Genomic DNA, 17,731 nt, shown 5'->3' on the forward strand with positions numbered 1-17,731 from the left:
ATTATTGCATAGTTTCTTCCTTTATCGCGGCAGTCGTCCATTTTCTATCTGGCCTGCCGTCACGGGCACAAGCTAAGAACTGCGATCTATAGCGATTGCAACCCGAGTCATACGATCAGGACTCTCAAGCAAGCTTTTTTTTTTTTTCGAGAACACTATTAGGTTGTCATTTAGGATTTCATTAGCATTCTGCTAATTCCTTCTCACAATCCGGAGCACTCTGTGGCCTAGATAAGCCTACAGATAACGTACTTCTTTCGCTGCTTCAAGAAATTGAGAAGAAAAATCTTGCTCAGTTCGCGAGGGATCAGGGGGGGGGGTGAATGCTTTACATGTCCTCTTCCCAACTGAACGTTGTGTTCCTTTCTTCACAAGCTGATCGTCAAATATCACCTTAGATGTCATCGGTTCAGACAGTCCGATGCAAGTGAGCAGTCTGATTCGACCACTCTTCATCAGACCATAGCCATAGGGGGCTACGATCAGAATTTGTTTAATCATCCTGTTGTTTGTTCGGCGATATTGGTGCGCTGCATGCGGCATGTGTGACAGCAGAGTTTACCAATGCGTCTAGCATTGTCTCTGCTGACGCCTATAGTGACTCCTCTTTAAAGGCAGGGGGGGGGGTGTCGAAGCTTCACAGCATTCTATCCTCCCAACCACCTCCTCCCAAAGACGAGGTATTAGAGGTATTCGCCTTTGCTCACATGTACAACACTACTGTAATAAAACCTGAATAATAAAACAAAAAGCCATTATGCTTAAAACTGTAGAGAAGGCACAAAGGTTTACGAGAACAAAGTTGGCATAATGCATTCAGAGTAGTGAAGCCTACAAGCTACGCTGACAATGCGCAGCTGCCCGTCAACCACGCGCCTTCGAGTCGTGGAGTATTTCCGTGTTTGTTTTTAATATGCTAGCTGCACGAAGCCTACGGTGGTTTTTCGAGGTATATGCTGAGTAAAGGTCCTAATATTAATTAATATGTTCATTACACTAAAGAGGTGTACCACACATTTACACACAAAGAAAAAAAAGACGAACTTCGGTGCGCTCATTGAAGCACGGCGAATTCGGCTTTTGATTTCGAGAAGGCTCGCGATCACGTTTCGGTGCATCATGATTCATATACAACATTCTTGACAGTTTGACGCGCTTGCGTATGACTTCACGTGTTGGTACACCGGCGCAGCTACGCAATTTTCCATCGCCGGATAAACAGATGGTGAAATCATGAGCGTTATTGCAACAGGTATCAGTGCGGTTTTCCACAAGGCAGCTTCGACAGTTTGAAAGCAAGAGACCAGCTGAAATAATGCCGCCACTCTTGTGCTGACAGGCATCACTAAATGTCCACGTTTGTTTCCCTATCCTACTGCGTCGCCACTCGTGTAAACTTACAGAAAACGACGATATGTGACCGAGTTGTTTATGATGTACGCCGCCACCTGCACATGCCTTATCAAACTTGGGCGCATCAACGATGCTGAATACGGCAGCGTCACATCGGTACTACCAAAACAAACAACGCCCCAGCGCGGTCTCACCCGCAAGACGCAGCGGAGTGACAGCCCCCTCCACCGCAGCCTACAGTTCGCCGGCACGGAATTTCTCGGGCTCTGCGTGTGCTCTTCTTCGGTACGACCTTGGTTACGCATCGCTTGGCGTGTAGACGCGACGCGTTGTTTTAACGAATGGCGCCGAGACGATGAGGACGGACTGGCTCGGCGGACGAGCCAACGCACGCCAATGTCGCACGTGCGATCGGCGCTTTGATGCACGTTTTGCCAGGCCGTTTCCAAGTGACGAAATCGACCCGCGCGCATGGCCACACAACGAGCGGGCGGCAACCGAGGCCCCCAAGCGCGGGCAAACCGCTGGCAAGTTGGTGGACGACCCCTGGACCCCTCCGCTTCGCCCGCCCTCCCCGTCGCCATTTCCAGGGAAGAGAGTGCACCAGATTGTCCTAGCAGCATCCTCCGAGCTAACCCCCCAAAAGCACCCTCTCAATTTGCCCTCCTCGTGAGGGTCGGGGGAACCCCGCTGACAAGAAAGGTTCGGGACGTCTCATCCTCACCCCCCGACAACAGCTTTTGCCTTTCTGTACGTTCTCACAAGAGAGGAGGAAGCGGGCGACGCGCTTGGGACGCACAAAAGTTCAAAACGAGGCGCGCTTCTCGCCCAATCTTGATTGGTCGTCGCGGGTCACGTGGGCCTCTGGAGAGCGTTACGGTTGGTTGCGTGCGGGTACGCGGCGCGCCGACGTTCCAACTTCGCTGCTCGCCGGCGAGGCCGTTCTCTTTTGACAGCTGCGTCGCTTCGGCGTACGGCGGTTTGTGTAGTGCGCGGAAGGGAAAGTGCTCGCATCGCCCATTTTTGTCTGGCAGTCGGCGGCGAGCGTACTTTTTGTGCGTCGTCGCGCCGCTTCAGCAACGAACGAAACAACCGTGCCTTTTCCTTTAGGCGGTCGCCGCCGAAAACGAAGCCTTCGCAGCCATGGATAAGATATTCGGAGGACTGAAGAATCTCATCAAGATCGAAACGATCGTCACCGACAACCATGTGTTTCGGTTGCACTACAAGGTGACGTGCGCGCTTCTAATTGCCTTCAGCATCCTTGTCACGAGTCGGCAGTACATCGGTGACCCTATCGACTGCATAAGCAAGGACAGCGTTCCGACGAGAGTGTTGGACACCTTCTGTTGGATCCACTCGACGTTCAGCGTCAAGGATGCCTGGAACAAGAAGGTCGGCGTCCAAGTACCCTACCCCGGCGTGGACAAGTACACTCCGGGCGAGCAGCGAGTGTACCACGGCTACTACCAGTGGGTGTGCTTCGTGCTGTTCCTGCAAGCGGTGCTTTTTTACGTCCCCCGCTACTTGTGGCTCGCCTGCGAGGGCAACAAGATCAGCACGCTCGTGCTCGATCTCAACTCTCCCATTCTGTGCGACGACAAGCGCAAGAACAGCCGCAAGCTTCTGGTCGAGTACTTCATGAACAACATCGGTCACCACAGGATGTACACTTTCTACTACTTCCTCTGCGAGATCCTCAACTTCGTCAACGTCATCGGTCAGATCTACCTCATGGACGACTTCCTGGGTGGCGAGTTCTCCACTTACGGCACCAAGGTGCTCGAGTTCACCGAGTGGGATTGGTCGGTGCGCTTCGACCCCATGATCAAGGTCTTCCCGCGACTGACAAAGTGCACCTTTCACATGTACGGTTCGTCGGGCGACGTGCAAAAGCACGACGCTATGTGCATCCTTCCCATCAACATCATCAACGAAAAGATCTACGTGTTCCTCTGGTTCTGGTTCGTCATCCTCGCAGTGCTCTCCGGTCTCGTGCTTGTGTACCGCTCGGTGCTGTTCATCTGGGCTCCGGCCAGGTTCCACGTGCTCAAGTCCCGGGCGCGTCTCGTGAACGTCACCTACCTGGAACGCGTGCTGGACCGCTGCAAAGTGGGCGAATGGTTCCTGCTCGACTTGCTCGCCAAGAACCTAGACCCCGTCCACTACAGGGACCTTATCTCGGACCTGGAGAAACACTTGGAAGGCAAAAGCCTCGAGCTCGTCTGATTGATTACCCATCATCATTTGTCTTCGTTGTGATGTGTCTTCTAGGGTTCGTATAGGACTTTCTACATTCATATCAAGCTGTTTTAGTACGATATACCTCGTGCAGTTTTCGATTAGGAGCTTTATAACCGTTTTACACTGCTCACTTTACTCGCGAAAGTGTTTGAGAAAAATGCAGAATGGACAACTCCAGCCCCATACCGCGTAAAAAACAGGAAACGCTTCCCGAAGCACTTGAGGGCATTTGCTTATAACGTTGACAGCGGTCGATATCGTGAACGAAGCTTTGCGGAAACGAAGCTTTAGAGGTTAGTGTGTCGCAACTGGTAGGTTGATCCGCCTCGATTGAAAACTCGACCTTGCTCACAGGGAAATCAGTCGCGGCGCCTACGGTTGTCGCTCTTTCCAGTGCCTTATGTATTCGCTCACCCTGGCCCCATTGGCAACGCGATACCGTACTGCATCCCGTCGTCGCCATTGCTAGCTCACCTGACACTGCCAGGCGGAGATCGATATATGAGGCTCGCACGGTGCGCCGTTGCTGGGCCCGCGCTTTCCATGGCGCCGAAACGTCCTCTCAGCCGCGCCGCCTTTTGGAACGCGACGCTCGCGTTTCGAGCCAGCGTTCGTTGGAACAAACGCTGTTCGTTTAGAGTCCTGAGAGTATAAAATGGTAAAAAAAGTTCGCCTGACCATGTATCGCGCGAGTCGTTTTTTTTTTGTTTTTTTTTTCGCAAGCTACTCGAGCAATATCATCTCTCTGACCGACGTAGAGAGGTACTCAGAGGCAGCGGCCTCATTGAATTCACCGACCGCTTACGCTGGAAGAAGATTGTTGAGGCCACTGTTACCGCAAATAGTTACTTGTGGTAGCGATTCCCACATGGCGACGTTTGGACAATGTATATAATTGCGGTATCGCGTTCCTTTTGTTTCGTTCGTTTCGCCTTTCTTTCTTTCTCTGTGCGTAGCCGTGCACATTGGTTGGGCAGAATTGTTTTCGTGATGGGGCACTGTAAAAAAGAAAAAAAAAATCCAAAAGATGTACTATTATCGGTCAGTGGCGACGTCATGTAGAGAAGCAGCTGCGGGCACGGCTGCTCTCTCGATAAAAAATAATTTAAAAAAAGAATCGAAGCAGCGCGGTTGTATTCCACTTTCAAATAGTGCTCTGCAAGTCGTTGAGTTTTCAACCTCGTGTTCAGTGCCCTCAATACTTCGTTGATGTCCCGAAAACAATTAACTCAACAGTTGTACCGTCTCCATTAGCGAATGCCGCGCACTCGTTTGCGTCGGCCTGATAGTTGTGGCTGTTACGCTAGGCTGCCTTCTTTCTTTTTCTTCATTTTTCGTAATCCTCGCCTGCGACCTTTCCTCAAAAGGAGGAACAACGCGGGACTGTGAAGGGTGACCAAAGATTTCGCCTACACACACTGACCGAAGAAAAAACCGCGTAGCCCATCTTCACTTCGTGATCTAGCAGTCATTGCTCCGTGCCAAAAACGAAAAAGTTTCGCGCTGGCAACACAAAGGCGCGTGATTTCGTTTTTCTGTGTTATGTTGCTTCGTCGCCGACCTTTTGTAGCCCCCCCCCCCCTTGCGTGACGCGGTCTTGGTAGGGTTCAGTTCACGCAGCTCTCCAGCCCATGTGGGACGCGGCGTGACTTTTTTTGCCTCGCTTCTCACCCACCCCTCTGCTTTTCCTACAGGTTTCCATCTGTTCTGTCAGCCGTTTCTTTTTTATGTGTTTTACTTCTTTTCTCTCCGTCGTCGCAGCTCCCGACTCGGTAGTATCTCACTGCTATGGATGGGAGAGGCACCCTGGACCGTTTTGAATGCGTGAACAAGTTTAAAGCGATAAAAAAGAAATTGAAAGAAGTGCCCCTTTTCTTGTCGCACCTGGGTTCTCGTTTCCCGCCGCCATCGGCGGCCCCCGCATCCTGTTCTGCCACACTTATTGTCCTGGGCAGGACGCCGAAAGAGGCTGAGCGCCTAGGCCTAGAAAGCGTGCAGCAGCTTGGCATCCGCCGCAGTTTCCCTTGTTCGGTGTCGTTTAATGAATCCGAATGCGAGATCGCAATCAGCTTCGGCGCCCTGCCTGCTGCAACGTACAGGGCGAGAGAGGAAGCGAGCGGCGTCGACCACGCTCACTACGCGGAAGCGGGGCCCCTCTCGCGACGCATGACGTTCTTTTCGGATGACGCAATCGCGTCAAGGATTTTCTTGCGCTCAAGGTAGCCGACGGACGGTGAATCGTGCTTAGCCTGGTGTCACGCGCAGCACCACGTAACTTGTGACTCGCCTGCCGCGCGAACGCGCCCACGTTGTGCTGGCTTGCCACTAAACGTTTGTATCGGAGGGAGACAGCCTACACACTTTCCGAGGCCAGCGCACGCGACTGGAATTTAGTGCGCGGAGAATGCCGGTGGGCGTTGATACTGGTATTCGGCCGTAGTAAAAATTGGGTTTTTTTTCTCCATCCGTGACGCGGCCTGGATGGCTGCGAAGGACAAGAGGTATGTGTTGGCGCGGGGGTGCCATGTCATGGCGAAGATGATGCGAGAAAATCTGGGATAACGATTGGCAACAGACCGGGAAATGCGAATTCACGCACTGACCTTTACGTGAAGTACATGAATTAATGTGCCGGATAAATCAACCTTTCTTCTTTTCGACGTGGTCTTCACCGCGGAACTTGCGAAACAGTAGCATTAGAAAAGTGCACACGACAGAGACACGTTATTTTTGCCTACGTTGCACAACTGTACTGACGCTTCTTTAGTGTGAGTTACTACTCACTGCACTAACTTCTCCTGCTTGCTTTTGCGTTACGGACTATAAAGGTCTCCGAACTGAAAACAGAGACATGTGAGAGGACAAAAAGAAAATTTAGAAAAGAAACGCTACCATCGCTAACAGGCATTGGTAATGATGTCTAATCAGCAATGACTTTCAATTGATGGTGATGATGAACCGAAGCATCTACTCTAAACGAACTATGATAGTTGTTCGTGCTCCAAAGTGACTGGGCAAGGGCACATTCCTTTAACGAAACTGAGTCTGCATATGCAATACTTTCCATGTAACAATGCATTCAGTGTGTTGTGGTCACAAAACTGTCTAGAAAACAGTCACTTGAGGCATTTTATGTACTTTTGCTTGATCAACCTTGTATGTTTGTAAGAACAAAGCTGTTGGTTGTCAAATGTAGGGCTGCATGAGGGATAAAGAGGTGCACAACTGGAGATTCATCTGTGTGGTCCGGATATGCTACTTTGCCATATGAAGTGACATTTTAAAGTAAGACTGCCGGTTTGGACCTGCTGCTGCGCACGGCCATTTGCCAAGATGTTCCAGTTGCGGACATGTAAGCAGCCGCTGCGTAATAAGTCAGCGCAACACCTTTTGAAATACAGAACGCTTCTTGCTGATGAAATCAACCTCTTCTCTGACAGCATGTTGGCCAGCTGACATTGTCTCCTAGTGGGTCTTGCCCTCTTGCCGAATCACTGCGTGAGCCAAAGAGTCTAGATAGCTCTGTGTTGTCATGGTTCTTTCAAAGTCATAAACGAGTCATATCCTATAGAAGACATGTCATAGATTGTTTTAGGCAACTGTTAGTGTGCATGTGCAGTTTTGTGAAGAAGGAGCGAGCCCATCCATCATTCTGGAACTTTGTACGAGTGTAGTTGTAGCCCACCGGGGCTTGACGAGAGAAAGTTGATGTTCATGTAGTTCAGTGAAGTGTCCTCTTTCGAAACTTTGTAATATTTAGTGATGGGACTTTAAGCAAGTGTAACACCTCTGCAATTTTCCTCCATTTGTCTCACCTCCAGACAAAATGGCATTCAAACTCTTAAGCACTCATTTACCCATTTATGTTTCATTTTAGCAACTCAGCACTGTTGCCATTCACAATTTTTTTCATGGTTGAAGGGAGGGGAGGTTAAAAAAAATCTCTTGCGTGTAATGTATCATAACGCTAGATTTAATTCTTCACCTGATTTAAGCTCTTAAAAGTTAAGTTACCAAATAACTGCAAGAAGTGGGACTATGCAATGGGGATAGCTTAAATGAGTTCATAAACCAATAAACCAAGTTGAGACAATCCAGATTTTTTTTTGTTTAATTGTCGTGCATTGTATGATTGACTATCCTGTGACTTCAGTGGGCACTGGAGTAGCTGTTAAATATGTAGATTATACGATCTTTAGTCATTTGTAACACCTCATATCACTGTCGAAACACTTTTACAGCACCTTCATCATCAACCTTGCAACTTCAGGCATTGTAGGCCTTCCATGAACACTGCCACTTTTTCCAAAGTTTCAGCCATGTTTTGGATAGTGTGATATTTCATGCTTCAGAAGGCATGAGTGGAATGCAATTCACGTAGATGTTCTTATTCCCGAAGCCTTTTGGTGTTTATCTTATCAAATTCTCAGCACCTGCAATACCAAAAAGTGGGTGCACAGCTGAGTTCATGTTATCGTTTACCATGTAGTGCACTTGTCTTGCAATTAAGTGAAGGTCTTGAAAGTTTGGTGGAAATGTTTGCTTTAGTTCTGTGTCTGCATTGAGTGAGTGGAGCTGTTACGATGTCTGCTGTGTCCAGTGCTCCCACTGGCGAGAGCTGCTGTCCTCGGGAATTGTTCATGGTACGTGGCAAGTTTTGGTTACTTTCATGAACTCTTTCTCATTCGTGTATCTAAGCAATAATCGAGGACCAAGTGGTGCCTGTTTTGTAGGCCCCAGAGTTAAGCTTTTAGCTTGACTGCGGTTTTCACACAAATTTCCATCCTCCGGAATACATGACTGATATCCGAACATTCCCAACACAGCTTTCTCGAAAAGCTCTGGCTGTTATACTGTACACATCATATCGTAATATTGCGCTGAGTTTTTAAAACTGGTATGCTGCACAAATGCCGGAAGTAAAACTAGTAATTAGCATAATGAAGCAGTGAAGTTCTTGTTGTGCTCCCACTGACATATGTACAGTTCTCCATGTTGTTATTACATTTTGATAGTTGGCGAGTCCCATTTCATTTCATTAAGGTGCAACTTCTGTGACGCCATGTATATGACCCAGTGTATTTTGAGACATTTTTAAGCATGTGAGAGAGACATGTCTTGTTTGCCTTATATACAAAAACTAACCTGCCAGTGCTCAAAAGTAGGAAGCAAGGTTGTACAAGACTGCATGACAAATCTCAGCGGGAAATTGACTTGCAGCTGTAAAAAGGGTGGTCATGCGAGCGTTGATATTGGGTGATGAAGAATCGCAAGGGGCTGCCTCTGGCTCTGTTGCATGCTAATCATATCTCACAGACAGGGTGATGCATCTTTCGAGGGAGGTTTTGTAACAGTTTTCCGGCATTCGTCTGTAGCCATGAACGTGAAGTTACACAACTATTATGTGCATATTGCAGAGTGTCGGTGAGCATACTTGTTGCCTTTCAGTTTTCTTTTTCTAATTTTTTCAGATCTTTCTTTTTATGCAAAGTTGCAGAAATCGCCATTCTCGAAAGCCTATTGCAAGGCACATAAATATTTCTTTAACAGCCAATCAAGCTGTGGAACTGCATGTGGCTGTGGTCACCTTTTTGTTTGTGGTATAGGTTTCTTCGTTTCTCGTTGACTGTGGTTCTATTTATTCGAATGACAAGTAGCATCCAGTATATGTGTATTGTCTGTACTTTTTGTTCATGTTGCACACATACTCATTTCCTCTGACCAGGGCGAGGCGAACAACGTAGTTTTGTCTTCCATTGAAGCTGTCCAAAACTTTGGGACGCAAGGAACAAATGTGACGGTCCTAAGCCAATACAGGACTCTATGTTCAGTGTTTTTAGTTTATAAGCTTTCTCATTTATTATTTTTTGCCGAGCTTGAACAAATTTTGGGGCCACATATCATCATTCGTCGTCTGGGGCTAGTTAATCTTTTGATTTCATTTGTGGAAGCCTTTCATTGTTTACTTCTTTTGTGTATATTAAGAGGGACCATTTTTTCCATTACATATCCACCTTCATGCTTGGCATGACCAAGCAATCTGAATAAATACCTGCAATATGTCTTGCGGTCACCAGTGTGCATGATCTGTTTGCGTTGGTATGATATTAAGGATGGATGCAGAGTTGAGCGTTGTGGTTGTGTATTGTGAACTTGTACATGGTTTTTGGATTACACATGGTTTTCTATGAGACTTGTACTGTCATGCAGTGCCTTATAGCTCTGCATGACTAGTGTTTTCCTCAATGATGGATGTTTTTTCTTAGTAATAAAGAAAGAAAAATGTGGCCAGTATGTGGCATTTTCATTTAACCCCATCGGAATATACATATTGCAAACACTGAAGCTCATTTGTTTGAACGTGCTGAACTATAGGCAATGGAATTTCGCTGCTTTGAATGTAACTGTTTCTTCAGGGCCCAGCTGGGCACAAGAGAAACAGTTACATTCAAAGCCAAGAACCAAGATCGCAGCATTCTTGGCTTCGGATTTTTCATTGGGGCAGTCACTCACAAATAACTCTTTCAATGACAATCCGAAAAAGGCAGAAAAGTCCGCCCCATACACTGCACCATAGACTTAATAGGGGAAGGGGACCGCTGTGACGAACCTTCGCCCCCCCCCCCCCCCCCGCCTTCAATGAAGGGGAACCCTGCGCACACCTATGGTTGGGGCCGAGCTGTTGACTCCAATGAAGCATTTACAGACGCCACATCGTACGTCAAGGTAGGTGATGCAACGACTTAAACTTATTTCGCAGGTCATATTCCTTTTATTTCGTCAGCATTAGGAGGCGAAAAGTGGGCGGAAAGAAAGGTGTTTGCATGAAGCTCGCTGGCTGTTTAATTGTGGCTGGCCTGCCGTATCTACTCGCGCAGTAGCTGGGCTGTTGATGACAATCGCTCGTGAGAAAGAGAAAATAGACAACCACCCATTTGTAGCACGAAGCCATAAGGAAATCCGTACGGATTTCTCAGAAAGAAAGCTTGTTAGTTGCCGAAAAATTTGTCTTTGTCCGGGGATCGAATCCGGACCAACACCGTTCCGGGGCGGTCGCTCTACCAATTGAACTAACCAGGAAGCTAACAATTGGCAACGCGAGGGTGCTACAAACGGGTGGTTGACCATTTTTCTTTATTAAGCCTTCCGTCACCTTGCGTGATTCCGCAGAACTGATTTGCAATAGAAGGGCTTGTATTGACCATCAAGGTAATCGAGGGCAATTAGATGTAATTAAAGGTAACACTAACGAATTTCTCTCCAGCTTGCCGATGGAGCGCCACATAATTTTTTATAGTCCTTCAATACGTCACTGACACTACTCGCCCTTCGATGGGCAATGGTCCACAAGCACTCACAACGTGGTCAGCCACCCTAACGTGGTCTTGGGAGGCACGGCTTTCCAAGCTGGCACTGGAGAGCCAACTGGTGACCCTATAGACCAGACCCGGCGAGCCGGCGCGGCCAGTGGGGCTCTGCAAGAGGGCTCCACCCGGGATTAACTACAGACTGTCATCATGAAATAAAGTTTATTATCTCTCTCCCGCTGAGATTCACATTCGAAAATACCGCAGATTTAAGCCAGACGAGATATGTTGGACGTCTCTGGGGTCTACAAACGCGCACAAAGAGATTCAAGTGAGTGCAAACATAATAAAATTTCTCAGGTCGCGCTGATACAAGACCACGGATTGCGAAGGAGCAAATCCCAGTGTTAATTTCACTTGCCAACACTTGAATTGATCAGAGACGGTTCCAAATAAATGATACATAATTCTGGATAGATTTACGATTTCTTGTCAATGTTGCTCTAAATGTTACAAACCGACTTAGACAAAGAACGTCCCCGTATTCAATAAAGGAAACGTTTGATGTCTTCCTCAGTCAAAGTCCTCCCCCTCTTTATTTTTTGTTTCTCGCACGCGTTGTTGCTCATGCGACAAGGCCGACACGCTTCGGGTGCTTTAGCAGTGTCGTTCCGATGGACGTGTCGTCACATAAAGGTCGAACCGAAATCAGGCGTGTCACAATGCAGTCGCAGGGACGCAAACAAAGCGAGTTGGGTCGGTAGTGCGTGTATCAGGCCCGTAGCCAGGGGGGGGGGGGGGGGGGCTCACTCCCGAAATTTTAATGACACATGGTGTTTTATCGAAAATAAATCATGAAAATAGGCGTTTTTCTCAAGTAGTCAAGGTTTTCAGCAAGTGGGCCCTTCCCCCCGAAAAAAATTCCTGGCTACGGGCCTGGCGTGTATCAAATGTTTCAGAGAGGACTTCGGTTAATTGTTGAGCATTGAGCAGTAATGCAACTTCATGCGAGCTCTGAATTGTGTTGTTAGGTTACGTGCTTAACTGCAGCTATGCAAAAAAAAAAATCTAAAAATTCACAATTTCGCCTCAAGGGCCAAGCAGTTAGTGCGATAGTAACAAGTGGCAATGGCATACGAAGTATAGCTAGCAGCTAACTCCTGCAGCATCCAACATGACGGAAATCGACAGAACGCCGGCGTAAGGAAACACGACCGCTGTTCGCATGCAGCTGCCTCTCCGCCCCATGGGCCTTTCGCGCGACGAAAGACGGCTGGCACGCTCCCTCTCCGCTAGATAAGCATTCATTGCTGGCGCTCGCGCGCTTTCACTCGCACATGTAACATTCGACGCTCAGGACGATGTTATTAATTCAGACTTTATACAGAACATCACGGCGACGCCGACGGCGACGCGGAGTAGCACCGAGAGTGTGTAGTTGCGATCGCATTAAAGGACCAGGACACAAATTCGCAAAGTTTTTTGGTTCGTAAGTGTTCTTTTGCCATTGGCCAGGCGGTGTGCAAAGGCGTAGCCATAAATATTTTTCGGTGGAGGGGGGGGGGGGGTTCGAGTTCCCTTGATATATCTTCGTGCATGTGTTTGTATGTATGTATGTTTGTATGTATGCATATATGCACCCATACAAAGTGTACAAATTGCGGTCGGTTTTAAAATAATTGCTGGGCTAGTTGGCCGTGCATAACTTACTGAGACATATTATTAGCGCTTGTCTTCGTCTTCTTTCTTGAGATTGTCGGTTTTTTGCGCTAATATGTCTCAGCCAGATCGGTGGTTTCAGCCCCCGAAACCACCACCTGGCTAAGCCACTACCCGGTCGTGGTTATTGATGTGACCAGTCTCACCCCTGGCTGAACATGTCTCTTACGAACAATTATATCGTGAGTCGTTTTTGTGAACCCGGGTCTATGGACAGCGCAGAACATCTGCAGAGTCACAGCGTATATATAAGCCGGCCAGGAGCACGCAGTAAATTGAAGACGGCTACTGCAAGTACCGATCATGGAAAGTACCGGTTTAATCTGCACACATATATTAAAATACAGTAAAGCTCGCGTCGTGATAGGGGAAGTATATACGTTGAAAAGGACTTCCCTTCATACCCCTGGACAAGTGTGAAACCCTCGCCTCTGTAGTCTCCCGTAAACTTTCAGTTGTGTTTGACTGTGCACGCACTTTGCGGGCCACACCTTTCGAAACAACGCGGTTCGTGACTTACACGTTTAGTAATACGTTCTGTAGGGCTAGTTGGTTCATTGCTGTTACTTTAGACGTTTTTAAACTGCGCGAAATGACCAGGACACAAGCAAGAAAACACAGAGAACGTGGTGTAATGCGCTCGTGGTGTTCTATGTGATTTCTTGCTTGTGTCCTCGTCACTTCGCGCAGCTTAAGAACGTCTTACACGTTTAATAACGCAATACTATGTTTTATAATCAGTATTACTCGCGAGCATAGGCAGTGTGAAGCCCTGTTTTCTCGCGGAAGTGCGTACTCTCGAAGTGGGACGCAGTGTGTTCCAACGTAAACGGCACTTGCGTTGGCACGGAAACGCAAAACTGGTACAAGACTGAAGGCAGCCTTTTATCGAGAACAATGGCATAGCCGTCAAACGTGACAGGAGCGCAAGGGCGTTCCACTTCACGAGGCAACTTTTTTTGTTTTTCATTCGCTGAAGGGAAGCAAACATTCTCACACCGCAGTAAAATCTTCCTCTGCGACGCGGTTTTGTAAGTGGAGGTGCGGAGGCGGAATCTTTTTACTGACAGTGTCCTTGTGGTTCAAATTGGTTGTTATACATGTACAGCTTAGCCAGTTCATTAAGGGTTGCCATCTGTCCTCAGTGAAGCAAGGATCTGAGGCTGAGGAATTCAGGGTAGCTCGACGAAATGAAAAAGATGACATAGACTAAAGTAAGAATTAGGAAGCAACCAAAACTCCCATCAACAGATCTTGCTGAAGAAGTCAAGTTTCGTTAACGAGATTTCGAAGGTTAATATTGCAACTTCGTGAGTGTTGGCCGTGAGTGTCTCAGCGCCCGACCTTTGCCGAAATCTTAATGGGAAGCTGGAAGCAATTAACCGATCAACTAAACAAACAAAGGACATCCCCGAAAGAATTAATTTAGCGCGACAGCAGAAGTCTGTCGCAGAGTAGAATGCACACCTGGCTGATTGCTTGTATGCTAGCGTTTTCCAAAAGATGGCGCTTGCCCGTTAGAATCAAGAATTCACCAATAAACAAGAGTATATGTCGGTTCTTGAATGGTTTGATGCGTGGCCGTTGACGAATAATGTGCTCATTGAAAGTAACTCTTATATACAAGTTGAAACACAAGTGATTGCGCCCATGTGTTCCGTTTCTCTCTCCCTCTCTCTCTCTGGCGTAGCCAAGGGAGGGGGGGGGGGGAGGCTCAAATCCCCCTTCCCCGAAAATCTTCAATTTTGCATACGCGTATAAACACGTACGTCATGATTGAACGGCAGCGCACACACACGCAGACAAACGGTTGTTTGTGGTTCAGGAGAAAAGGAAAAGGCACTTATTTCTGCAGCCCATCGCTGTGTACCTGTTGTCCTCCTCTGGTTTGTCTGTGTGTGATTGCGCTGCCGTTCAATCATGAAATACAACAACTAGCCCAAGTTCGAGTCTCGTAGAAAACTCGGAGCGCTTTGCAATGTGCTCCGAGTTTTCACCTAAGTATGAAACAGCCTGTACACGTGCACATACGAACGCATGTAAGAACATTTCAAATAAGATGAACAAATATACTGAAAAGGTTGGAAAAGCGGGAGGAAGTTCACGAGGATACATTTGATATTGTTTTCTGTGGTATACTTCGAGCAATGTCCGTCGTCCGTGTGTTATAGGCCCGCAACAGCGACAGCGTTTGAAACTACCAATCACTTGTGTTTCAACTTATATGAATGAATGAATGAATGAATGAATGAATGAATGAATGAATGAATGAATGAATGAATGAATGAATGAATGAATGTTCTTTATTGCACACATATCTTTTACAAAACAAGCACAAACTGTATGGTCCCATAGCCAAAGGCTAGTGCGGGTCCCATTAGAAGTAAACAACTCAAATGTAATATTTTCATACAAGAAGTAATTTTTTCTGCTAACAATAGTCGCTTGAATTCGATTGAAGAAGGAGGAACGGGAAGTACATAACTTGTTTTAAACGCAGAAACTTGGTTATTAGCGGGGTACAGAACTGTAGAATGGATCTTGTAGATGCAAGTATCAAATATAGCTTAATTAAGAGAACAAGGGTATTGCAACATCTTTCAATGAAAGCACAAAACACATAAAGGGCAATACATATACATGATGAAAAATTACAGCCCAAAGTATATCAGTCAACTCAGGCAGAGAAAAACACTTCAAAGTAGTATTTCTTCAGGGATCTGGAAAAGTTCTGGGTATTCTTTATACAATGCGGTATGCCATTCCAAATTTTCACTCCGAAATATCACCTTCGATCGTTCACTGTCGGTGTCCGTCGCAGTCTGCCTTGGTAGTGCGGTGATATCTTCGACTGGCGGTAGGAATGCAGCTCCCTCTACACCTCCACGCATCGCGTATGTATCGGAAGCCGCCTTCTGGGAAGGGAGCCCGACTCCACGGTGACCCGACCGTCGGGGTTGCGCTGGCGACCCATCACTCATGGAGAGACTGCCAGACGGTCACGTGACAGGCGGCGCCCACGAGACCAGTTTCCGTGCGTGACCGCGAACACGCGCACCGCAGCTGAAAGCCGGAGCGTGCGCCTTGTGGCGCATGCCTCCGAAAGTTGTTCGAGGCGGAAGAATAAGCCATGATTGGAAGGAGTCTCTGTCAATTGGTCTCGATAAGTGGGAAGTTCACGGTCGCGAAACGAACCGCAAGGACGGTTCTAGAAACACCACGCAGTGCGCGACACCAGGGGCGTAGCCAAGGGTGGGGGTTGGGGGGGGGTTCAACCCCCCCCCCCCCGAAATTTTTCAGTTTTGCTTTCGTATATATACACGCCCACATACAAACGTACGCACGAACATACATAATATATGGTTGAACCCCCCCCCCCCCGAAAAAAATTTCTGGCTACGCCCCTGCGCGACACCTCTCGACAATGTGTGCCCGAGGCATGTGTGGAGCCTCGGGGCATGCAGCTTCCTCGATTTAGGACGAATGCCCGGTGTGTTCACTTTCGCGTGAAGTATTCCAAGCATGAAATGACGTGAGGCTGTCGCAGTGTAAATCACCTTAGCAGAGGAAAATAGCCACGGTCCCGAGAGAGATTGGAGCCATCTGCGATGAGGCGACTTTTCAAGGGCTTTTTCGTCAGTCGTTCAGTGCACACGCACGCATTTACACAAAGTACGCCGTAATATTCCGCACGAAAAGCTTCAAGGTAACCTCTCTAAGCATCGGTTTGATGAGCATCGGTTCGCTGCTCTGAAGTGGTCTCCAGTGCATAGGCGTGCGCAGGGTTCCCCATTAGGGGGGGGGGGGGCGAAGGTTCATCGCAGCGCCCACCCACCCTACTAAGTCAATGATGGGGCAGATTTTGCGCCCCCCCCCCTCTTAGGTGACTAGAGGTGTCAATGTACGGGGCAGATTTTGCGCCCCCTCTTAGGTGATTAGGGGGGGGGGGGCGCCCCCCCCCCTGCCCCCCCTGTGCGCACGCCTATGCTCCAGTGACATGCATTTGGAGAGCGCATGCGGTTTCCCCGCCTTGTATAACGACGACAAACAAACAGTAAGAACAAGCAACAACGGAGCGTTGAGCCTGCTCCAGCATGAGCAAGTTTTGTTTTTTTTCTCCACAGCGATGCAGACGAGTACGAAAGACCGAGAAACAAAGAGACACAGATGAGCGCTGCGAAGAAACTTGCCCAAGATCACCGACCAACTAACTCGCACCAAATCTACTCGAGCCGTTCGTTTAGCAGCTGTGGCTGACGAAGCACTTCCACCGGTTGTGTGCAAACTGCGCCAACGCACTCCTCCCCAATTAACATCGCGGCTTCGTGCGACCAGGGTCAAGTATACATAGGCAAGACAAAAGTGGACATTCGGACCATTTCGCGGCTGAGCGACGGCGCTTCCAGTCACCCGATATAGAGGGCAATACGTCACCTCCTATCCAAATAAAAAAACGCGCATGCTATCTGTACCGCAGTATCCCGTTCTACGGCGCACGGTATATCTCTTTGCTTTGCCGTGTGGCATTCGTCTGTCTTACGTGCGACTCGTCTTACGTGCGAATCCGTCGATCCGTTCGCGAAAATGACACGGCGATGCTCCGCTTGGCATCTGTCTGATCTTATCAACCGAGCCAGCTGTTTCGGGCTTCTTCAACATGTCAAGACGTGCTCTGTGACTGTCGCTGCGTTGTCCAAGGAGCTGTCCGTGCCACGGAGCTGCTATTTCTCGGTAAGACTGAAGTTTTGCATTATTTTGTTTTAGCGTTGTAATCATTACATTTGACAGATCCAGATAGGACAACGTTGCGCCAGTGTGAGTAATTAACAGCGAACTTAAGCCATTGCAGCTTACATGTGCTTTTGGCACAGATGGTGTATACCTTGTTCTTTGTCGTTATTGCTGCTTGAACGCTGCAGACTTGCGCGCAGGAATTGCTATCGGGGATGTGAACTATCATGGACGTGTACTTATCAGCGTTGTGACCTTTTGTGATTACGTGAATATCCCGAGTTATAAGGTTTAGCCTAAAGACATTGATGTTTTGCATCTAATAAAGAATGTTACCGCTTGTTGAGCGTACGGCATTTGCGTGAAAGAAATTTTGC

General features: G+C 48.0%; 1 protein-coding gene across 1 annotated transcript; it reads left to right on the forward strand.

Annotated features, from left to right (window-relative positions):
- Positions 1 to 2,282: 2,282 nt before the first annotated feature.
- LOC119395960 (innexin inx2) lies at positions 2,283 to 9,884 on the forward strand. The gene has a single exon (XM_037662990.2). It carries the CDS (start codon positions 2,497 to 2,499, stop codon positions 3,580 to 3,582), a length of 1,086 nt encoding a protein of 361 aa, XP_037518918.1. The 5' UTR covers positions 2,283 to 2,496; the 3' UTR covers positions 3,583 to 9,884.
- Positions 9,885 to 17,731: the final 7,847 nt, after the last annotated feature.

Source organism: Rhipicephalus sanguineus, chromosome 6, assembly GCF_013339695.2.
Source record: "Rhipicephalus sanguineus isolate Rsan-2018 chromosome 6, BIME_Rsan_1.4, whole genome shotgun sequence".
NCBI classification, from domain to species: Eukaryota; Metazoa; Arthropoda; class Arachnida; order Ixodida; family Ixodidae; genus Rhipicephalus; species Rhipicephalus sanguineus.